The 24,903-nt window shown below is 34.5% G+C and overlaps 1 protein-coding gene across 2 annotated transcripts; it reads left to right on the top strand.

Annotated features, from left to right (window-relative positions):
* The first annotated feature begins 814 nt into the window (after positions 1-814).
* On the top strand, positions 815-9,683 carry LOC132045792 (uncharacterized CRM domain-containing protein At3g25440, chloroplastic). 2 transcript variants are annotated; one of them, XM_059436373.1, is made up of 7 exons: positions 815-848; positions 1,822-1,945; positions 3,750-3,799; positions 3,880-4,005; positions 4,104-4,449; positions 7,327-7,728; positions 8,789-9,683. In XM_059436373.1, the coding sequence occupies exons 4-7, from the start codon at positions 3,920-3,922 to the stop codon at positions 9,062-9,064; spliced, it is 1,110 nt and encodes a 369-aa protein (XP_059292356.1). In that variant the 5' UTR covers positions 815-848; positions 1,822-1,945; positions 3,750-3,799; positions 3,880-3,919; the 3' UTR covers positions 9,065-9,683. The 2 variants fall into 2 exon arrangements, with proteins under 2 accessions (XP_059292356.1, XP_059292358.1); XM_059436375.1 differs by lacking the exon at positions 3,750-3,799.
* Positions 9,684-24,903: the final 15,220 nt, after the last annotated feature.

Raw genomic sequence — 24,903 nt, 5'->3', positions numbered from 1 at the left:
TTTGTATTAGATAACATCAGAATTAATCTCACTACATATTGTACCTAAGAACCTAAATTTAGTTGTTTAACTTCACATGTTCAAAAGATATCTAATCTTTTACGTTCAACAATCAAGTCGGTCGAAGAGGCTCATTGTTCATAAATTTAAACTTGCATTTTCCCCTTTCAGATTTAGCGTAATTCATCAGACACATATTCTAATATTATTTATATTGTTCCGAAAAGTTAACTTATTAGCTTAATATACATTTCTTTCTCCAAACTTAGCATCCGAACTGTATTATAAAAGAACAAACAAACAAATGAAAACTTAGCAAGATTTAAATTGATTGGGTTATGAATTTCTTACATATTTACCTAAGAACCTAAATTTAGTTTTTAACTTCACATTTTTGACAAAAGATATCCAAAATGTATCTAATGTAATCGGGAAGCTATTTTAGGTTAAAATTGGGGATTTTCCCTTCCGTGAACAGTGTATTTCTCCGTAAAACTAGGTATTTCGGTATATATTTTCTAAAATTAGTACAATAGTATGTGCTCGAATCCATGCTACAAAAAAGTTAAATGATCAAACAAACAAATTGAAACTTAGAAAAGATTGAAGGTTGAATTATTTAGCTAAAAACTTTTCAAGTCCTAATTAATACTTTTTTTTTTTTTAGTGATGAACTCAATGTAATAAAATCTTATGATTTTGATTTTCAACCTAATAATGTAATAAAATGGTTATGATTTTAAATGTATGATATAAGATGATTGAATTTTTAACCTAATAAATGTAAATGTAGAAATCACATACAAAGTCTTGAGAAGCGCACATACAGTTTTGAGAAGCGCGCTCAGGTAAATTAACAAAGTCTTGGTATCTTAACACGCACATATTTTAAACTGCCACAATTTAAATATTTCCATAGGTCCATAGTAGTTTGAAAATTGGGTGTGAAATTGTTGAGCTCTTGTTTTAATTTGCTTTGTGTTATTAGGTGTCTTCAATGGTTAGCTGCTATATCGAAGTATAATTGCCGAATTTTGGACCCCTTTTAGGCGTATAGACTGCACTAAATATGTTGTGCACATGAGGTGTTCGATGAATTGTCACACAGGAATTCAAGTGAAAATGTTGAGCTACTGTTTTGCGATGTTAGGCGTCTCTATGGTTTAGTTTGCTATACAGAACTTTAATTCCTGAAATTTGGGAGGGTACGTGATTCCTCTTCTGTGTACACACTGCACTATATATGTTGTGAACACGAGGTGCTCGACGAATTGTTACACTGGAAATTCGACCTATATGGTGTAGTCTGAGTAACCAAGGTCCGTAGGGAGTGGCGGAGCCAGGATTTTCACTAATACACGAAGAAGCCAAGGGGATTCAACATATACTATATATACTTTTAACCTTGTATATACAGTATAATTTTCCGCGGAAGGGGGTTCTTTGGTCCGCCCTTGTCCGTGGGGATTGATAAGGATTAAGTGTAGGGTGGTTTTGAGTAGAATATTGATCACTAAATTTGTGTATACTGCAGTAGCTAATGATCACATGTAATGGGGCGCACACACTACTTTAGCCTTTTTGCTTAAATGCTGTTGCATTTGCTGATCCATAGCTGTTTTTTGCTGAATTTAAGTTGTTTTTTTGCTGAATTGATGCTGTTTTTGCTGAATCGCTGTTGTTTTTTTGCTGAATTGGTGCTGTTTTTTGCTGAATCGCTGCTGTTTTTTGCTGAACTGATGCTGTATTTGCTGAACCGAAGCTGTTTTTTTGCTGAACTGCTGCTATATTTGCTGAACGGAAGTTTTTTTTTGGTTGCAGAATTAAAGCTATATTTGCTTAACTGAAGCTGTTTCTGCTGAATTGAAGAACGGAAGCTGCTTTTGGAGAACTGAAGCTGTTTTCTTTCATGGAATCGGAGCTGGTTTTGGCAAATCCAAATCAAGTAGGTCTCTTATTTTCCATTTTAATAAAGTAATCCAGTTTGGACTTTTAATTATGTCCTTTACAAAAATGTTTAGGGGACCCATAAGTCTTAATATTTCTATTAGGACCTATGAAGTAGGAACCACGAAATTTGGACGAACGATATTTTAAGTTAAGAATTCCCGGGCAGAGAAACTTTGAAGGGACAAAATGGATTTCTTTTTAACTCACATAACAGCCCTTCTACAGTAGGCTTGGTCTCTAAAAGGGACGAACAAAAACGTGGATGTTATTTTTTCTTTTGCTGTTTGGTTACATCAAAATATTGAAATATCTTGGCCTAGTGGCACATGGTTCAAAACTCGGTGGATAATAGGCTCGCCCCTCTATCTTTCTTCACTACTTAAATATCAGGCTTTTGTTTGCGGCAGGATTCAAAATGCACTATGCATTTTTTATTTTTATCCAACCGATCCAAAATTTCTCTAAATCCACTTGGAGATTCTACGAACAGTTCCAGTGTAGTCTGGAATGACACTTTCAAAGCCTGAATTATGCAACACAAGAAGCTATTTAAACATAAAGTTTTAGCAGGACCTTTTAACATTTGATTTTGAAAGTTTTGAATATGAAATATCTAGATCCAAACTCAATGTCAATTTCTGCTATCAGGAAAACATTGAGGGAAATATGATATTATACTGGGAAAGTTGCTCTCAAGCAATGATAGATCCAGGATTTGAACACATGAGTTTGAGTTTGGAATTCTTCAAATCGTCATTGAACTTATAGTTTTTTCTTCAAAAGTCACTAAACTATTTTTTTTGTCAATATAAAATCACTCAAGTTATAGATAATCTCTTAACAAATAGCCATGGCTGAAAAACCAACCAAATCTCACCGGAAAACCACATAAACAATCAGAATACCATTTTCGATAGAACCTCTTGAAGCAGTTACCTATATATTCATGTACTGCTATTGTTTATTATATGCTATAATCTACCTAGTTGATAAGTTACTTTCATAAGCTAAATCAACTCAAGTTGTCACGACGTTATATATGATCCAAAGATAAGCAGGGTATTTTCATGAATTTCACTACAAAAATAGAAAAAGTTACCCTTAATTAAAATTAAACAAAATATATTAATGTAAAACACTAGTTCCATCACTCTATGTCTTCATAGCTCCAATATTACTCGTTTAGTGAGCAAATTGATTTTTGCAAAAGTACGTTACATACATTTGGAGTAACCATTAACATTTCTCTAATATTGGTATCCGGTACGAACTCAACTTCCAAACCTTCACAAAAAGCTTGGAGTGCTCCCCCGTTTACGTGGGAATGTACCTCATGGTGGCTTATTTGAACTTTCCCATTTAAGCTTCCTAAACATTTAGTGGAATGACCCATTTCCCATAATTCCTGTCAAATCTAATGAATATAAAATGTTAAACATTTGACGGACACTAAAAGTGTTAACTTGTGGCCAACTTAAAGGACCAAAACTGTTCAGTGCATACTTAAGGGATTATTTGAACCTACCCTCAAACATAAGGGACCAGTTTTTTCATTTTCTCAAGAATTGTAGATGCTAAATTTAGCCAGTTTGAACTTCTTTTTTACTATATTGCCCTTAGGTTGTACATTTTCTCTTCAGTGGATAAGTAGCTTTTTTATATGCTAGAATTGGACTATGTTTGCTGAAACTGGTGCTGGATAATATGCATACCTATATTATCCGCCACTCGACCCATTATTTATCCGTGAAACATGGTGAGTCGGATAGTTGATCTGTTTTTTTCTAACCCGTTTTCAGGCCGTTCACGTTCAATCTGACCCGCTCATTTGCCAGCTCTAGTCTGCATGGTATATTTCCCTTTTATTTGTATCCATTGCTAAATAGCCTAACTCCAACAGTCTTCACTGTCCCTGTCGCCGTGAAGTAGCTCACCAGCGGCCCCGTTGAACGGCGAACAACGACGTTGTATGGCAAATCCTCTGTTTCGAGGTTTTCGAAGACTTCCCTTACTATCACTTCACAAGCCTCTGTCCTCTTCCTCTACCTGTTACAAGTAAAGCTAATATCCTTTTTTTTTCCTAGTTAATTTTGATTATCCGGAGTATGTCCAATTTAGTTTTTAGTATTTCTCACTATCGTCTCCATTTTCAGGCCAATTCTTGGAAACCCAGAAAGCTTTTTGCACTTGTCAAGGTTAGTGCCTCAGAATAGCTTAATCCCACAAAACCCATGTTGGGAATTGAGGAACTTTAGCCACGGAAGTGTGAATTTTGTTATAACAAGAGATGGGAAACCCAAGTTTGAGACACATGAAGTGGAGGCACCAAAGAAGGAGAAATGGAAGACAAAGAAGAGGCTGAAGCTGCAAAGGAAGAGAGAGAAGAAGAAGAGAAATGCTGCAAATAAGAGAGATCCAAGAAGGCTTGGTGTTAAGGGGAAGAAGAAGAAGCAGAAGTTTGACACTCCTGAAGAAAGAATTAAGCAGAAGATTGAAAATGTGAGTTAAAGATTTTTCCTTTTGAACTGTTAGAGCCAATGATTGATTTTTGCCACCACTACTACTGCTGCTGCTGAGGACTCATATAACCTACCCCAACTTATTTGGGATTGAGTTGTTTTTTTACTATTACCACTGTAGCTAGTGCAACTATGGCTTAATCTCGAACTATTTGGTCTTGACTGTATGACTTCTCGATATCCATCCCGTTCCATTGGACCTGTATGATTGTTATCTTTATATTAGCGTAACATTCTGCATAGAGAATGAACTGAATTGAAAAACTTGGGCAGGGTAATGATCTAATATGAATCTTGGGAATGAGTTCGACCTATTTTCTTCAATTTGGTTGGCAAGAAAGGAATTAGAAGGGGAAGTTGGAAGGAAGAAATAGGAAGCTGGAGGAAAATGACAAAATAGACATGTTCATATGTTTTCTGTTGAGAAAATGGCCAAATGCCTCCCTAACGTATGACCGGATTACCAACCACACACCTATTCTACACGGGGATCCTATTACCCCCTGAACTGTTTAAAAGTGGAATATATTGCTCCCTAAATGCTGAGGTGGCAAGGAGAGTGCATTCACTTTCTTCTTGAGAGAGTGAGAGACAAAAAAATTATTATAACATTATTTTTAATATTTCTTCTAATAAATATATGTATTTTTAATTTTTTTTCTTTTCTCTCCCTCTTATTGCTGCCGCTAGAGCTGACCACCAGCCAGCGGGCCGGCGACCACGACCATTGCCACCCTCCTCTCTCTTCTTTTTCTATTTTTATAAATACAAATGTTGGGGAAATTGCTTTCAGATCTGGCCAACCTTTTCAGATCTGGCTGAGTTTTGTTTTTTCCGGCAACTTTTTTTAACCGGGCTTGTATTTTTCCGGTGGATCTTGTCGTTTCGGTGTTGCTACGGCATTGCTCCGATGGGGGCCATTGTAGCACCACCATCAGATGTGTTGCCATAGTACCGGTGGATCTCTTTTTCCCTCTCCTCTGTCACTATCGTCGGCTAGTTGTGTCGCCACCGGAATTTTCCTCTTCACAGAGCATTCACCACCCTAAAACATTCATTGTTTCCACCATTAACGCCACCCTTTAGAACCTCCATAGCACCACCACTTTTAATCACCAGAAAAACAAAAGCTCTAACTACCAAAAATAGAGCACCATCGACCGCCGTCTTCTTCAACCCACTTCTCTGGCCTGTCATAATTGGCCTTGCAATGTAAATTTGACATCCATGAGCTTATTTTCTAGTATAAGAAATGTAGAATGGTTTTTGCATTGGCAATGGTTGAATTATTGTCGATTCCCTCCAACGATCGAATAAAGTCACATTAATGGCAAAAAAAAAAAGAAAAAAAAGTGACTCCTATTGCTTCATGCTTGGCCACTGCACCACTGTTATTCATTGGTAAGAAGGAGACATGAGGAAGATAAAAGAAAGAAAGAGAAAATGAAAAAGAAATAAATAAAAAAACTAAAAAAAAAAAAAAAAATACCCAGGGGGTATTTTTCCGGTGGATCTTGTCGTTTCGGTGTTGCTACGGCATTGCTCCGATGGGGGCCATTGTAGCACCACCATCAGATGTGTTGCCATAGTACCGGTGGATCTCTTTCTCCCTCTCCTCTGTCACTATCGTCGGCTAGTTGTGTCGCCACCGGAATTTTCCTCTTCACAGAGCATTCACCACCCTAAAACATTCATTGTTTCCACATTAACGCCACCCTTTAGAACCTCCATAGCACCACCACTTTTAATCACCAGAAAAACAAAAGCTCTAACTACCAAAAATAGAGCACCATCGACCGCCGTCTTCTTCAACCCACTTCTCTGGCCTGTCATAATTGGCCTTGCAATGTAAATTTGACATCCATGAGCTTATTTTCTAGTATAAGAAATGTAGAATGGTTTTTGCATTGGCAATGGTTGAATTATTGTCGATTCCCTCCAACGGTCGAATAAAGTCACATTAATGGCAAAAAAAAAAAAAAAAAAAAAAGTGACTCCTATTGCTTCATGCTTGGCCACTGCACCACACTGTGTATTCATTGGTAAGAAGGAGACATGAGGAAGATAAAAGAAAGAAAGAGAAAATGAAAAAGAAATAAATAAAAAAACTAAAAAAAAAAAATAATTGAAATTTTACACGTGTCAAGCGCGTGTTCTTCACCTAAGAACATATATGTGGTTGTGGCTTTTTTAAGTGTGTAATTATTCCACTTTTAAAATACCCAGGGGGTTAATAGACACGCCCCCCCCCCCCCCCCCGGCCGCAAAGGTAAGGTGTGTAGTTGGGATTTCGGTCAAACTTTGGGGGCTCATTTGGCCATTTTCTCTTTTCTGTTGTTATTGTTGGATTTCTCTGAGTAATCTTTTACATTTGGTACTCGGAAATTTGAGTGAGATTGGAGAAGCATTATTGAACCCGCCTTTGTCTTTTTTCCTTCTCTCTTGGCTGTGTTGTTGGAGCTTAACCTTAGTAGTAATTGCAAAGACCTCTTTTGTCTATATTTCCGTCTGGAAATAATTATTTGAGTACAATTATTACTGGAGAAAGGAAGGGGTCTCTTTGCTTTCTAATTACTTTTAACTTTTGTGTCATTTACTGAAAACCCAGTTACAGCAAGTGTGCCTGTATACATGGTTGCTGCCTCACTGAGGCATGGATGACATTTCATGGTTTAGGTTTTGTATCTATCTTACCTTTTTCCTGGTTTAGGGATGTGAAGAATTCGGTGTGGTCACCCTATATTTGTGTTTATAGAAGCTAAGATTTATTATATTTCCATTTTCCATTTGACTGCCATATGAAAACAAATTTTGTTGTTTATTTTAACAAAAACTGAGATGTTTTGGCTTGGGGCAGGCAAAAGTCAAAGAAGCCATGCTAATTGAGAGACTAATGCGATATGAGGTTTCCAAAGTTCAAGGTCCTGAGGTTAAGCCACACTTTCTCACTGGTGAAGAACGATTCTATATTAAAAGGATGGCGCAGAAAAAGTCTAATTATGTGCCAATTGGCAGAAGGGGAGTCTTTGGAGGTGTTATTCTTAATATGCATCTACACTGGAAAAAACATGAAACTGTCAAAGTCATATGCAAACCCTGCAAACCTGGTCAAATCCAAGAATACGCCGATGAAATTGCAAGACTGAGTGGTGGGGTCCCAATTCAGATAATTGCAGATAATACAATAGTTTTTTACAGAGGAAGGGATTATGTGCAGCCCGAAATTATGTCTCCTATTGATACACTTTCGAAGAAGAGGGTAAGTTTGTTAGAGCTAACTTTCTATAAGTACCAAGTAATTGCTTCTCATCATGCATTTATGCACAAGTTAACTTTTTCAAGTCTCAGTTTGCATAGCCCTTCTATCATCAAAGATCAAACCTCTAATCTTTCCCACCAGCTTTCACTGTGGTTCTCCTTCGATTGACTTTTTACTTAGTCTATGTTGCGTGGATCCTTCATTTTCTCGATCTACCATGCCAAACAGGTAGGACATAGGTGTTGGTACTTGTGTGGATAATTTTAAAATTTTCTGAAAATTAGCAAAAACGGCACGTACCCGTAACAGTATGGATATCCTATACATTCCTGTAACTGAATCCATGTAGCACAGCTGATTGTTGACCTGGCTTATATATGCAGTTGGGTTAATATATCTGGGTAGATCATCTGAAATCCACCTCAACATCCACTCTCCTACAGTTTTGTGACTTCAGTTATACACTCTACATCACAAAAGAATCAGGCCCTTCATTGCGCCATATATACACCGTTACAGTTTGCAATTTCATCCCTTTCCATCAATGTTCTTTACTGCTTCATTTGTCATAAATTTACACAAAAATGTCCGGTTGGTTCTTGCAATTTGTTTGGTGATGGTTGGAACTGTGAGATTTGGTTGCTCTATGTTATCCATTGATGATTGTTTAGTTTGAAATTGAATCTAAATGTTGTGAGCTTTACATCATCATTTTCTTCTCATGTATGTATACCAAATATGTCTTTTATTTCACTTGGAGAGATAACAAAATTATATCTGTTACTTATATTCAGCAAAACATAGTAACGATCTTATTCTGCAAATAGGGCTTTGGGTACTTTCCGTTTTTGCCATCACTGTCTACTCACAGACATTTATTAGGCCCATACTCTGTTCCTCACATGTTTAATGCTCCTTATCTGGGAATCAGTTCATTTACTTAAAATATGAGGATTTGACTTTTAATGCTGTTTGACTCTGTCCTATTTGCCTATATCTTTGTTTTATCTATTTTTGCATCAACCATGGTAAGAATTACTGGTCAATTCTCTTTCTTCAGGCGTTGGAAAAATCCAAATATGAGCAATCGCTAGAGTCTGTGAGACGTTTCATTGCCATTGCTGAGAAGGAACTTGAACTCTACTACAGACATGTTGCCCTATATGGTGACCCAAATAATCGGAGTGCTCACTCCATCCTTGATGATTCAAGAAGCACAAGAGAAAAACGAAATGCCGAGATAGGAGAGGAGAACGATTCAGCAAGCGAATCCAATCCGTCGGATCTCGAGTTGTCAGAAATTGATGATGATTGTTCTGATGAAAACCAGTCTTGAAGTGAATTTGGATTTTGGGGAGGGGGAGACTAGTAATATTACTCCAGTAGCATATAGGGAACTACTAGTGGATAATCCAAAGTTAATCCTGGTAGTCAAGAATTTCTTGGATTTGAAGATTGAAACCTGAAATAGTGCGGTTTTTATTCTTTCTCTGATAATTGAGGGATCAAAATAGAATAGGATTTTTCAACTCCAAATCTTCTGTTTCATTGTCATGAAATTGGCACAAAAACTAGAATTTGATCCTAAATTCGTCCGACCCAATTTCATGGACTAATTCTATAGCCTAGCTTAAAATTTTTGATTCTAATTTGTAGTTGACCTTTCCAATTGGTTTCCTTGTACGGACACTAGACTCTAACAAGAAGGATTACTGGTGAGATTATCTAGGGGATCCTCCCCCTTGTGTTGGCAATATATGACCTAATTGCCTGATTATTGATGTTTGTAACTTGACGGTAGAATCCAACTTTTTCTTTCTTCAATTGATGGCTGAAGAATTTCTTTAACGCTTCTACAAAATCTTTGTGGGCTAATCTTGGTTACAGTTTTGATTTCCGTGGAACTGCAATATATGGCATTCATGTTGGTTGAAGAGAAGGGCCAGATTATCCGGGTATGTTTTTGCTATATATCTATATTTACATCTTATCTTTTGCTAACACGGGCCAGATTTGGAATTGGTTCTGCAATGAGTTTCATCTGTTCCTTTTTTTTTTTTTCCTTAAAATCCCATGAGCAAAGTTATTTTATGTCTCTTAATATTTTGTTTAGAGAATCGCTATTCTGGAACTCACAGCTTGAGCTTCTCTCCCAACTCTCTGTTGCCTTGATATCTTGAATTTCATATCGACAAATTCAAATTTTGTTTTGATAGTATTGGGACCAAGCCTGCAAATTTGCTATACCTGATGCTTTTTGACAAATTTAAGCCCTTATATAGCTTGATTTCCTGCTCAATTTATCTCACACATAATTTTTATGCTACTCGACCACGCGTTATTGATCAACCTTATCTTGCTTCTAAAATATGAAATGCCAATTATGAATCGGTTTTTAATAATATATACTAATGTTATCTGCTTGAACTTTATATCCTATTATTCGTATTATCTCTGACTTACGGTTCTAAGAGTTCACGATATGCCTCAGCATCGTGCTGCAAGACCTTTCTGCCCTTTCGCCTTTGTTGCTAGATGTTTGTTTGAGTGTGTGGTATGGATATTTTATGCCTGTGTCATGTTGCTCTTAAGGTTCATTCAGCAATGGTGGCTGAAGTGTTTTGGTAAATGGTACACCCACCTCCTGTCGGAATTAACTAGGAGGTAGTAGTAACACTGCAGTCTTTAGCTGTGTATATCTCTACTTTCTTGCGACATAATATGTTGAAGCTGTTAATTAGTAAACAATAGTTGGAGTTCTTTCAGTAACTTTGATTTGTTCTTAAGCAACTTCGCTAAACCGATCATTTCATAATTTTCAATCTCTTCTCTAGCTATATTGTGGATCAACTATATTTGTCCCTGGATTTCTCGGCTAATATTGGTTCTTTTTATCTTTCCTCACCCTATTATTGTCCAGATAACTGGCATAATCTTATTTAATGAATGAGACGGCTGCAAAGAAAAGCATCATGTCAAGGTGGATATTATGAGTTCTTAAGCCTTGGTAGAAAAAGTTGCTTGACATTTGTGCTGCTCGGAGCTCGGAGATAGCAAGTACTCTGTGGAATAGTTGAAGTGCGCAAATAAGAAAAGAAAGTGTGATTTATGGGAGAATGCTAAAGAATACGCAAAGTTCCTATTACTGGATTTAAGGTAAAAGACATACTGAGAAAACAAGCCTTGAATGCTTGATAGTACATGGAAGATACTTCCCTCAAAATCAGATGTGGCAATGCAAGTCCCGACACTACATTTGCTAACTTTGTAAACGTGGTTCAACATTTTCTGATTCTTGTTTGTTTTGAAAGAGGCAAAGACAGCTTGATTTGTCCTTTCGACATGGGAGTTTAATAATAACGATATGGAAATTTACAAGAAAACCATATTTGAGTACTTTATACCTTTATAATTGGTTTCTCTGAGATCCTTTGAAAGCTCAAATGGTGTAATTTCGAACTTTTGAGGGGTCGTCTGGTTTAGAGACGAGTCATGTAGGGACTAATAATGTTAGGATTTTAATGTAAACATTAGTAATGTAGGGATTGTAATGTGAGAAAAAGATAATATAGGAATTGTAATGTAGGGATTAGTAATGAATGAATGTAATGCAAGGTTTAATAATATTTGAATTGTAAAGTGATGATTAAAATATATATTTCGCTTACATTTAAAATGTTTAATAGATGAGGCCAACTTTGGTCATTTTATAATTTCTGTATTACTGATCTCTGTATTCTTATTTCACCTTCTATTCCACATAAACATACATATTTTTTGCGTCATTTACGCAAGTATTATCTATGAGGGTAACAAAAATGACAATCAATTGGTGTCTTGGATAATGTAGTATTTTATGCAAGTATCAAAAGGTAACCAAATACTATATAGTTAATGGAAGATTTATGTGGGTATTATAACATCCTGCTGATGTAACCAAACTAGCCCCAAAAAATCTTCCATAATTTGTGTTAACGAATGCTTGTCTTTTTATTTCTTCCCCTCTTAATAGCAGATAACATAGACATGTAACGAGACGAATTGTGGTAGTTAAATTGGCTGGCTATCTTAATGTGGACGTATCATTGTAGTTATGTCTTCAATTGCACCCTTAACTTTCGATGCGGAGTATAACTTTATATATAATCGAATTACAATAAATAGTACACATGAACTCATAACTTTAAAAATATAATGGGTTCAATGTTAAAAATCTTAAAAAAAATTGAACCATAAACTTTAAATCCTGGATCCACCTCTGAGGCAATGCTCCCAGGTCTCCTCACATTCATTTTCCTCGGTGTTGGTTAGCTTTCTCCTTCTTTTCTTCTTGTGTTCTTTGTCATCTAGTATTCTTTGTGTTGTGCTGTATCTGGGCAGCTTGAACAAGCTGAGTTCATGTAGCATTGGTATGTTGGTTTGTCTCCATTTCTTTAGCTCCTTCACTGCTTTGGAGTTGGTTGAACTTGTTATTGGACTTAATAAACCTTTATGGTAATAGATTATGAGCATCAAACATTTAGAAGTTTAGTAGTCCCTCTGTCCCAATTTATGTGAAGGTGTTTAATTGGGTACGATTAAGAAAAACGAAAGATGGGTACGATTAAGAAAAAACGAAAGACTTCTAAAATTTGTAATTTTAAACAAGCCATAGAAATATTTTTGGGTTGTGGCTACAAATGATCATCTCATTAAGAGTAAAAAAAATTTAAAGTTAAGTTATTATTAATACTATAAAATATGTCGTTTTTTTTTTCAACTGACTAAAAAAAGAGTATCCATAAATTGGGACAAAGGCACCATTAGTTTCAAACCACCAAACATGCTAAAAGCTTTTGAATTAAAAACGGTAATAAACGAACACTATTTCTAATAAAAATCTATGTTATTTAAAATAAATAAATAAATAGAGGGTGTGGAAAATTGCTTGGACTTGATAGATTATAAGGCTAAATTTATACAAGTAAAACTTAAGAATTGTATCCTAAAATTCGAACTTTTACAAGTGAACTCCAGGAGGATAAGGACAATGTTTTCCTTTTGATTTACGACTTGAATTATGAACTTGGTTGAAATTTCCTTTTGACTCTATTACAACTGTTTCACTGAAGAACATGGTAACAAAATCAATATAATGCAACCAATCCAATGAGTTTGAAGACTTTTCTTTTTTTCATTCTGTTGTGGAACTATAATTTTTTTTCCCACATCTATATTAATGCATAGTGTGCCTGCTCTCTTATAATCGTGATTGATTTGTCTTTTTGAACTATCAGGTACTTGAGATTATATTTTATGGGGATTTAGATTTTTTATGCTATTGTTCTGAGTCTATTTCTCGTCGTTAAAAGGAGGAGGAGGAGGAGGAGGGAAAGATGCAAATATCTATACCTTTTTAGATTGGAACTATTTTTCAATTATTTTACAAATGTTAATTATATTTCAATTAGCAGCCCAAAAAACGATTATTTGTCAAAATTACCCAAAAATGTCCCTCTTTTAGGCCTAAAAAAACTGGCTGAGTAAGAAATTCACTTTCCTAGAGAATTTTACTCTGGCAATTCGCACGATTGCCCCTATCTTGGGGTGGTCTTTACTTTTTGCCTCTCAAATTGCTGGTCTTTAGTTTTTGTCCTTCGGCACTTTAAGTAATAGAAAAATGGCCGAAAATATCCTTGACATTCTGGGTTCAAACCCAAAAAAAAAAAAAAAAAAAAAAAAATTTGCAAGACAAGGTTTCATGAAAACTATGCCTATTCAGACAAAGTTACAAGAAACTATGCCTTTTCCTGCATATTTTATTTAGGATGACTTAATTTCTACAGAACTATGCCGGAAGGTCAAAAATTTGAGAAAAAAGATAAATACTAATGGAAGCTATAGAGAGATGCCACATCATCTTGTCTATGCCTAGCTTTATATTATATATAAAAGATTTCAAGAATCAAAAGGCTAAATACAGCTGTATTTTTACACAAAATTAGACTAATTAACTTTAGAAATTAAAAATTAAAGTGATGATCATTTCACTTACTTATTATTAAATAATAGATGAGGGTATAAGAAAATAAATATCATATATTTATTGATTTATTATAAATATCGCGTGCAAAAAAATTTTTACCAATCAAAAATACAAACCACACTATTATTTAGTATAAAGATTGAGTACAATATAATTTTTTGCCGACGAAAAGGAAAGTACCACACTTATACAACAATATGAATACAAAACGGAGCCACTAAAAACAAAATTAAAAAAAAAAAAAAAAAAGAGAGAGAATGAAAGATCTTTTTTTATTTTCTTGGATTTCTTTTGGGGTTTTATGGGATGGACGAAATTTCGTGGAAATTACATTACAACAGATCCATAGTCCCTACAAATTACTTGACATACACGATCACATGTCATGCATTCTGCATGAAGTTGTTTGGATTTGAAGCTTAAAACGGCAAATTTTCATACTTATCTTAGCAACAAGGTAAAATACATCGACAATTTCTTAAATTTATCAGAGAATTTCATTTAAATACAAAAAGTATGACTTGTTTCAAATTAGTATCGAAATACACGATAAATTATCCATATGAGACCTTTTCAACTCAAAATTTTAAAAAGTTTTTACGAGTGTTTTAGAGTGCCTATTACTTAGATAAATTAACATTATAAAATGTGTCACCAATATGAATATATATATATATATATATATATATGCATCAGCCTTAACTGAAACAAACCTGAGGTATTACGACTTATTGAAGCTAATGCGTATAATTAAAGGAAATGACATATTATAAGTGATTTACTTATTAACGTAATGAGCGCTTGAGAACACCGGCGAAATTAAAATATTTTCAGAATTTGAGCCGAAAGGTTCAATAAAAATAATTTATCATGTGTTCAAGTGTTTAATCAGAGCAAATTATAATTATATCTAAGTGAAATTTAGTGACAACTTTAAGAGGTTGTTGAAGTACTCAAACAAATATTACTTTTTATTTTATTTTTTATTTTTATTTTTCTCAAACAAATATTACATATGAGTCATCTTTATTAATTTGTCTTCGGGTTGGAGAAAAGAAATCAGACATAAATCATCTTTTGTCTTTTATTGTCAATCATTAAAAAGTTATCCTCCAAGTATCGTCTGCCTCCAAATATAAAATATGTTAGGGATCATCTTCTTTTGTTTAATATATACACACAATAATAAATGTATATATATAAACATAATATTGGTCATGAAATGAATGATTGTAGAGTAACTGTCTTCACCGGAGGAGGCCAATAAAGGAAACTTCCTAGAACCAAGCTTGGGTAGGGACCGCAGGGAAGGCATGCAGATTCATAATATGGATTTAAATTATATGAGCGAATATATTAAAAAAAAAAAAAACTAATATCGCAGCGTTTACAGTATCGGTATAGTTTAAGTTATTTAATTAATAACTATGATAGCATGTTAGCTACTACATATCATTTTACTACTGTATCATATTTTTAATTAGAGTATAGATTTTATACACTAATGTACGTAAATGGAAAAGAATACTATTGATAAAAGTATTTTTGAGGTTTTAACATTTTCTTGCTTGTTTGAAAGAATTTTTTGTTAGAAGTACTTTTTAGTAAATTATATTTTGAAAGTAACAGTTTATGTCCAGCTTATTAGTTTAAAAATTAATTTTACCAATATTAAAGTAGCAATTATTAATTGTACAGGCATGCCAGGTTTGGAGTGGCTGACTAAGCTGTTTAATGTCGTTTTTAAAACGACAAAAATGCCCAAAGAATAGAGGTGAAGTTCGATGATTCCGTTGTTCAAACACAAGGGTGACATTCAGAGTCACAATAACTATAGGAGTATTAAGCTGCTAAGCCACACTATGAAAGTTTGGGAGAGGTTGGTGGAGATGAAGGTGAGGAGGGGCGTGACTATTTCAGAGAACTAGTTATTGGATTCGTGTCGGGACGCTCAACAACAGAAGCCATTCATCTTGTGAGGAGGCTGGTGGAGCAAAGATAGGCAGAGGGAGAAGGACATTCACATGGTGTTCATCGACTTTGAAAAGGCTTACGGGAAGTTCTATGGAGGTGTTTGGAGGCTAGTGGTGTGCCTGTGGCGTACACTACGGTACCTGTGGCGTACACTACGACAATCAAGGACATGTACGAGGGAGCCAAGACGCGGGTAAGGACGGTGGGAGGAGATTCAGAGCACTTCCCAGTTGTGATGGGAATGCACCAGGGATTAGCTCAGCCTGTTTTTATTTGCCTTAGTGATGAATGTTTTGACGCGGCATATTCAAAGAGAGGTACCACGGTGCATGTTATTTGCGGATGACATAGTGCTGATTGATGAGACTAGCGACTGAGTTAACGATAAGTTGGAGGTTTGGAGACAGACCCTGGAGTCTAAAGGGTTCAGTTAAGCAGGACCAAGATAGAATTCTTGGAGTGTAAGTTCAGTGGTGTGACGCGTGAGACTGACATGGAAGTAAGGCTTGACTCACATGTCATCCAAAAGAAAGGAAGTTTCAAGTTTCTTGGGTCTATTATCCAAGGTAATGGAGAGATTGACGATGAAGTCACACATCGCATTGGTGCGGGGTGGATGCAATGGAGGTTAGCATCTGGAGTCTTGTGTGATAAGAAGGTGCCACCAAAACTTAAAGGCAAGTTCTATAGAGTGGTGGTTAGACCAACTATGTTGTATGGGCAGAGTGTTAGCTAGTCAAGAACTCTGACGTTCAGAAGATGAAAGTTGCGGAAATGAGGATGCTGCGGTGAGTTTGTGGGTATACTAGGAGAGGTAGGATTAGAAATGTAGATATCCGGGGCAAGATGGGAGTTCTCGATGGAGGACAAGATGCGGGAAGTGAGCTTGAGATGATTCAGACATGTGAAGAGGAGATGTGTGGATGTCCCGGTGCGGAGGTTGGTTATGGATAGCTTCAGGGAGAGGTAGAAGTAGGCCGAAGAAGTAAATAGGAGAAGTGATTAGATAGGACATGGTGCAGTTGCAGCTTACCGAGGACATGACCTTAGATGGGAGGTTGTGGAGGACACGAATTAGGGTAGATGGTTAGTAGGTAGTAGAGAATTGTCTCACTTATTCTTCCTTACTAGTAGTCATAGTATTTATCCTGTAGTTCCTTGTCCTTCGATTTCTGCTATTATTTACTGTCCCTTGTTCTTTGCTTAGCATATTGTTTGTTTTTGCAATTATTGCCCATTTTTCTTATTTGACCTATTTTATTATTGCTTTATTCTGAGCCGAGGGTCTATCGAAAACAACCTCTTTATCTCCCAAAGAGAGGGAGGGATAAGGTCTGCGTACAATCTACCCTCCTAGACTTCACTTTTTGGGACTACACTAGGTATGTTGTTGCTGTTGTTGTTATTAATTGTACAAGCTTTCGGGAAGTAACAGTTTGAATAACTTATGTTTCTACCTAAAAATACCTATAATTTTCTTAAACGCAAGGCCAAATATCTTACAACAACATACCCAGTATATCCCACAAGTGGGGTCTGAGGAGGGTAGAGTGTACACAGACTTTACTCCTACCTTGAGAGGCTGTTTTCGAAAGACCCTCGGTCACGACAAAACATGATAAAAAAGGTCAGACAAGAATTGACAATAGCAAAGCGGCCATGGCAAAATACTATAGATAAGCATTATGGAGAAAAGTAACAGTAACTGCAAGGCCAAATATCTTATATTCTCTTAAATAGATTATTTTTAAATTAAAAAAAAATTACTTTTACTTCTCAAAAGCTTGGGCAACTTTGTGTTTCCGTTCACTTATTCAGTGTACTAAAAATAGAATTTTCGCTTTTTATTTGTGCAATTTAGCAAATCCAGAAAAAAAATATATTTATTTTTCACTTTTACTTGTATCAGTAGGTAACAATAATTTCTCAAACTAATTGAAATACTAATAGTTAAATCTAGATTTCTAAATTAACATTAATAAAAAAATAATTTAATAAAATGAACACTTAATTAATGCTTTTTTATACAAGGAGATCAGTGTAATATGAAAACTTGGTCAGTTGGTCCAATTTGGATCAATACATACATGCACAAAGTTAAATCTAGATTTCTAAATTAACATTAATAAAAAATAATTTAATAAAATGAACAGTTAATTAATGCTTTTTTTACAAGGAGATCAGTGTAATATGAAAACTTGGTCAGTTGGTCCGATTTGGACCAATTCATATATGCACAAACAACTTGAGGCTATTATACGTACATTCAATAGGTTCTAGTGATTTAAATGTGAAGATTGAATGCAATCACTCTTAGTTATAAAACTAAATAAATTCTATAAAATTCAAAACCAGCAATGGGTAGGAGAAGGAACTAATGTGCAACTTTACAACACTTACTAACGCCAACTAAAACGAAGAAAACAAGAAGTTGAATTCTATGTACTGATGATGTAAAAATTATTTAAATTATTAGATCACTTATTAGGTAAACATGAAAATAATTTGATTAATATTAATTGATAATATAGGAAACACTAACTTACTTATTCACTGATAGTGTAAGAAAATCTAATATATATATTGAAAATCCGAAAGTACAAAAAATAAAAGAGAAAATGACACCTACAATCTGCTGTCCGCAAGATGCATGATCCACATGAAAGGTGACAGCATTCAGACGTATGATCGATTTAGCACCTATTGAAGCTTTGATATAAAAGCAATGTCAATTTTATAAGATCATAGTACTGCAAAAGACTTTATGTATATATAATTTTCGATGGTTATCTAATTTACTTCAAAATTTGAAAAAAATGAAGGTAAAAAGTATACACAAAAGAATTGAAGCTTTAATGAGTTGGAAGTGTACATGCAATGAGGGACGATGAGGCGGATACAGACTATGTTAGTCACATTCTGCAAAAATATTGATGAGTGCGTATTGGATATCCTATGAATAGTGGATTTTTATTTAAGGATCTGACACAATTGCTTATAATATTTTTAAAGAATCCGAATAACATAGAAAATAGATGAATTTGGAAGTTGAGAAGTAGAGACCTACCAATTGGTTCCTGGGAAATAAAATATTGAAACATCTGGTGCTCCGAGTTTGATCTGATTCTGATACGTAATGTAAGCAAAAGCTGCCAACCTGTGTGTTGTGTTTGTGCATATATATATATATATATATATGCATGAAAACATAATAGGATTAAGGTACGTACGTGGAACTAAAAATGGTTGAGAATTTTGACAAATTTATAAGTGTAGGTCAGAGCTTTATGGGGTGGAAATTTCTTACCAACTACTTTATTTTGACTTGTTTGGAATTTCATATACATTGATCATGTGTAAAGAGACTTTTACTCTATATATCGATCACCCAAAAAAAAATTGCAAGTAGCTCTCCGTAAAAAGTAAGGTGTTGGAATTAGCAATGGACAAATTCTATAGCTAAATATTAAAATTCATCGCTATTAATCCTATTACTTAGTGACGAATTACCGATAAATTATCAAAAAAACTATGTTAGTTACGAGCAATTCACCGATAGATTAGCAATAGAGTTCGTTATTCGTATCTAATTTCAGATTTTTTTTGTAGTATATTATATTATTGGAAATAAGACAATTTATCTGCTGTCAGAAAAATATTAGAGGTGATCACATTAAGAAGAACAAATAGCAAACAAATAAAATATAGTAATAACAATAAAGATAAGACAGAGTTGAAACTGGAAAACCCGATTCAAGGCACGCTATGGATGGTGCTGTCTTCAGGTAGATTTCTATCGCTACCCCGATCGCTACCCCGATGCAAATAGCAAAGTGACGTTCTACTCCCAAGATACAATGAACCACTCAGGAATCTTCTAATGTGCACTCAAATTGAAGTTCCGGAAACCTACTCAGGAATCTTCTAATGCGCACTCAAATAGAAGTTCCGGAGACTTCTTTTGATCTCTCAACTGCTTTTGTAGGAATTCAGAATGAGAAGGAAATATGGACTCTAGAGGAGAATAGAAAGATAAAGAAGTTAAAGATTTAAATCTCAGGATATATGATTTGCTGCAATAGGATTACTATTTATACAAAGTGATCACACCTTTTAATGAATGGGTGTACCTCTTAAGATTGGATGACACATTTTCATGATGAATAGTTGTATCCTATAAAAAATGGGTAACACCTTTTCACAATATATTGTATCTTCAAAAGGTGTTTTTTAAATTCTGAATCACTTCTAAATAAATTCCAAAAATCCCCCACATGATTCAAGAATTTAAAAGAAACAGAAACAGTCTTTTTTAATGATGTCAGTGAAGATGTCTTGTGGACTTGAACCTCACTTAGTATGATGAAATCCAACCAAAAGGGCCATCGTGAACTAAACTCTTGAACTAGGACCTTGTAGCCCAATCTTCAATTCAACATACACATTATAAGAGATTTTTATTGAGTTCATAAACGGGGTTGCGCATTAACGACCTTGCGCTCGTCTCTTGATTCGCAAGTGCTCTAGAGAAAAGCCCAATCTCATAGGTTGCGGCCTCACAACCACACTCAAATAGGTGAATTCTTCAAGGATATGTGTAACAGAAGCATATCCAGCATCATTCGCTATGAATTCATTCAGAGTATGCGCTCTTCCTACCCATTACATCAAGTATGATAAAAATTAATCATTCACGATGGGACTAAACTACAAAGATAAGTTATGGTACTTCTCTAATTACTGGACCACTTGTTGATACCACATTGAACCTTCATCGTGGAATCTCCAATCAGTAAGGTTGGGTTGCCACCGTCAGTAGTTACAAATTAAGGGCTTTAGTCCCATTCCTTTTGAGAATTACGACTTGCTTTATGCGGGTTCTTTGCATTAGTTATCCATGTCCTGGCGAAGTGCACTCGAATACGATTACTCTGATTTTAAGTCACTCATAATTGCTTTCTGCCTCAAGCTTGAATGTCTCTTCCGTTTTGAATTTTGCAATAGCAATTCAATAATCACAAAGAAAAGCAAACAATGAAAATATGCTTTTTAACAATGGTGATATCGGTTAAATCTCAAACCATTCTACAAGTCATACTATCACATAGAGAGCTATCATATATACAAAATTCTAATCTATATCAAGAAATATATGTTGAAATATTTGCACTTTGAAGGAATTTTTTTGCCTTAATGATATCTCTCACATCTATCTTCCTTTGATTTCAACTAAATGAAGGAATCTACTATGAAATTGTCAGAAAAATATTAGAGGTGATCACATTAAGAAGAACAAATAGCAGACAAATAAAATATAGTAATAACAATAAAGATAAGATAGAGTTGAAACTGAAAAACCAGGTTCAAGGCACGCTATGGATCTCGCTGTCTTCAGAGTAGATTTCCGTCACTACCCTGGTGCAAATAGCAAAGTGACGTTCTACTCCCAAGATACAATGAACCACTCAGGAATCTTCTAATGTGCACTCAAATAGAAATTCCGAAGACCTCTTTTGATCTCTCAATTGCTTTTGTAGGAATTCAAAATAAGAAGGAAATATGGACGCTAGAGGAGAATGAAAAGATAAAGAAGTTAAAGATTTAGATCTCATGATATATGATTTTCTTGCAATAAGATTACTATTTATAGAAAGTGATCACACCTTTTAATGAATGGGTGTACCCTTTAAGATTGGATGACACCTTTTCATGATGAATAGTTGTATCCTTTAAAAAATGGGTTACACCTTTTCGCAATATATTGTATCTTTTCAAAAGTTGTTTTTTAAATTTTGAATCACTTCTAAATAAATTCCAACATCTGCTAGATAAGCCGATAATGTAAATTACTTTCGTGTTGGTGGATATTTTTTTTGGTTTCTCATTCGATGTCCGGTACGCGCATTAGAGCTTGACTAATCAAGATTCATGTAGCGTAGGGCCTATACGGGGCAAAGCGCTCTCTAACCAGGATTTTTCCTTACCAAGGGCTCGAACGTGAGACCTCTGATTAAGGAAAGAACAACCCCATCCGCTACACCACATCCTTTGGTGGTGGACATATTAGCTAAACTCTAGAGAGTCATACATATATACAAGATTTATTTCTCTATCACAATTTTGGAATCTTAAAATTTTCTTCATCAACTCCTACTATATATGACATTAATCAGGGGTGAATTTATGTATAAAAAATGGGTCACGTGAACCCATGGTCACTCGACTAAACTCAGTATATTATGTATATATAATTCTTAAAATATATCTAATACTAATTGAAGTAACACATAGTCAAACTGGATCGAGTGGTGTTAGGTTTTGCCCTGATTTTCTTACCATAATTGAGTTTTACTTTTCTCTGGAAGGAAAGTCAAAGTATAACCACAATCGTTTTACTTTTTCTGAAAGGAAAATATAATTCTCTTTCATATTTGGCTAGTCCTTTTCTCGGAGGAAAAGGTTTTGGACCTCTATAAATTAAAGAATTCCTTCTAACAACTAGAAAACACCATAACATCCACAATGTAGTCATTAAAGAGTCTTGCTTAGGGGGAGATGATTCTCTCAATAGGTTTTTATGCTTTATATATTAGTTTTTCACTATGTAGGTTACTTGACCAAATCATATTATAATATTATGCTTTTTAGTATATGTTCTTTGTAGTCTGATTTATCGCCTTAAAGGTTTGCAATTATTAGCTTCCGCATGACGCCCTGATTATTTCGATCTCAACAAGTGGATCACTAGTTAAGTGCCAGGTTTAATCCCTTAAGGTTGCGGGGTAGCACTCTACTAAATGCACTTTTGTGTTTTAAAAAAAAAAAAAAAATCCTAAGCAGCCTTTTACGTTTTTTTTATATCTTATCTTAAAAGCAAATGTAAATCCATCCTCTTGAAATGTGGATTCCCCTCTGGCGTTAATGATACGTGCCAATGTTTGGAAGATCTTCTTAAATACACTTCCACCACCCAAAATAACAACTTTTTCAGCCGCTAATGTTATTTCATAAAGTCGGAATCGGTATATATCAGATTGTTCAATATCTTATTTTTAACGTTCGAAGATCTCTATCTTTTGTAGAACATAAATGTAATACAAGGTTAAACTCTTACATGTGTGATACAAACAATTCAATAGAGTTCTTAGTAAAGTAAGATGAGTTTTGAGTCACAATTTAAAAAAAAAGAAAAGAAAAAGTGATGAGCATTTAAAAATTAATTACTAGAAGACATGATAACTAATTGTTATGGATCTTGGGCTAGTTCAAGAGTGAGACTTATCCAAGCCATATTAAAAAAATCACTCATCTCTTAAGAGTCGACGAGGTACACATAAACATCCATCGCCCCCTCATGTCCAGGAATATTTTGAATATTTTGATGACTGGGTTATTTAATATGGGGGCCAACATCGAAAATGAGTACTGCTCTCTGATACATCATATTATAAAATTTTGACCTATTTCAACTCCAAAAAGTAGTTCAAAAGGTGAGTGCATAAACCATACTAAAGAGACAACGCATCCCTCAAACGAATGATGTAAGACTCTTTAACAATTATAAACAAATAAAGGTGCTCCATATGTTCAATGATTGGCTTTATTAGTCGAAGTGGTTAATTAATAAGTTAAATGATGTGATACACACAATTCAATGCGGTTTCAATGAAGCAATTAGCAGAAATGTTTTGGAACATAACAGTTAAACAAGTTAATTTCCGTGCTGGATATAAGAAAATAATTATAAAAAAAATCAGATCAGCACATGAAAATAGAAGTACTATATATTTATCTAATGATTAAACTTTTAGTCGACGCGGTTACGCAATTGATCAACAATAGGTTCTAGTTTTTTCTTTGAGCTATGTGTCTATTTTTGGAGATGCATAATACTACCTCCTTCTCAAATTATTTATCATGATTATTAAAAATAATTATCTCAAATTATTTATCGTTCTAGAAGTTTAAGGCATAATTAATTAATTTTTTTCCATCTTACCCTTCGTAGATTTTTATCATTAATAGAGATGACACATATATAGAGTAAACATTTAATGGAGATAAATTATAACTTAGATATAAATAAGGGTAAAGTTAGTGAAATACTCCTCCTAATTAATATTTCTTAAAGGGCATGTAAAACAAAAAAAAAAAAAAAAGGACCAAAAATATGAGAGGAGGAAGTATATAGTTAGAGCCCGTTTGAATTGGCTTATAAGTTGCTGAAAATATCTTATAAGTGCTGCTTTTTTTTATTTTTTTGCGCGGAATTCTTTAAATTTTCGGTTTTTTTTTTTTGAGCTTTTGATTACGCGCTCGAAGATAAATTAAAAAAAAAAATCGCAAGACAAGGTTTGGAGTCGCGTGTATACGGATATTTTATGCGGACCGGCATACTCATAGTCATTTTGTCTTTAAATAAGCCCAAAAAAAACTAATTTATCAAAGTTATGCGGACCGTTTAAGTATGCTTAACTTATTCCTACAAGTGTATGTCAGGGGGCATAGCGAAATTTATAACTTGAAAAATTTTGACTCTGCGTGGGTTCGGAATAAGCCAAAAAAAAAAAATTAAGTTAAAGACCAAATTTTTATAAGCCAAAAAAAAAAATTTTTGGGCATAAAAATAAAAAAAAAAAAAAAAATTTGGGAGCCAAAAAATAAAAAAAGTTGGGCTACCCTAACTTATTTTTTTTTTTTTGACTTATAAGCTAAATACGCTGTTAGACAAAGTGTAGCTATCACGCTAGATTCTTGAAATTTCAAGGAAATTTCGCTGGAAAGTACAAAAGCCGTACCACATCTTTATTACGGCTCTTCTATGTGTTCCTTAAGTTGCTGTCGAGAAAGAAAAGAGGACAAAAAATTTAGTGGTTGTCTTCAATTTGGAGTATCCTTTTTTCTTTGTCATCGTATCTTTGAAATTTATTGATCTGCTTAATTTAGAATCACATCAAGTAAGCATACTAAGAGGGTGGAATTAAATACTTCATATATATAAGAAATTATTCATTCCCGACACTCGAACTCTAAGCCTCTAACTAAAGGTTAGGTCCCAAATTGGACCTAGATATATAAAGTGAAGGGGTCGTTTGGTAGGGTGTATAAGAATAGTAATAAATAGAGTGTATTAGTAATGTTCGGCTAGTAATGCTGGGATTTGTTAAACTGAGATT

The sequence above is a fragment of the Lycium ferocissimum genome, unplaced genomic scaffold, assembly GCF_029784015.1.
Source record: "Lycium ferocissimum isolate CSIRO_LF1 unplaced genomic scaffold, AGI_CSIRO_Lferr_CH_V1 ctg797, whole genome shotgun sequence".
NCBI lineage: Eukaryota > Viridiplantae > Streptophyta > Magnoliopsida > Solanales > Solanaceae > Lycium > Lycium ferocissimum.
Note: the sequence above shows the minus strand (reverse complement) of the source record. Positions and strands in the feature narration are given on the sequence as shown.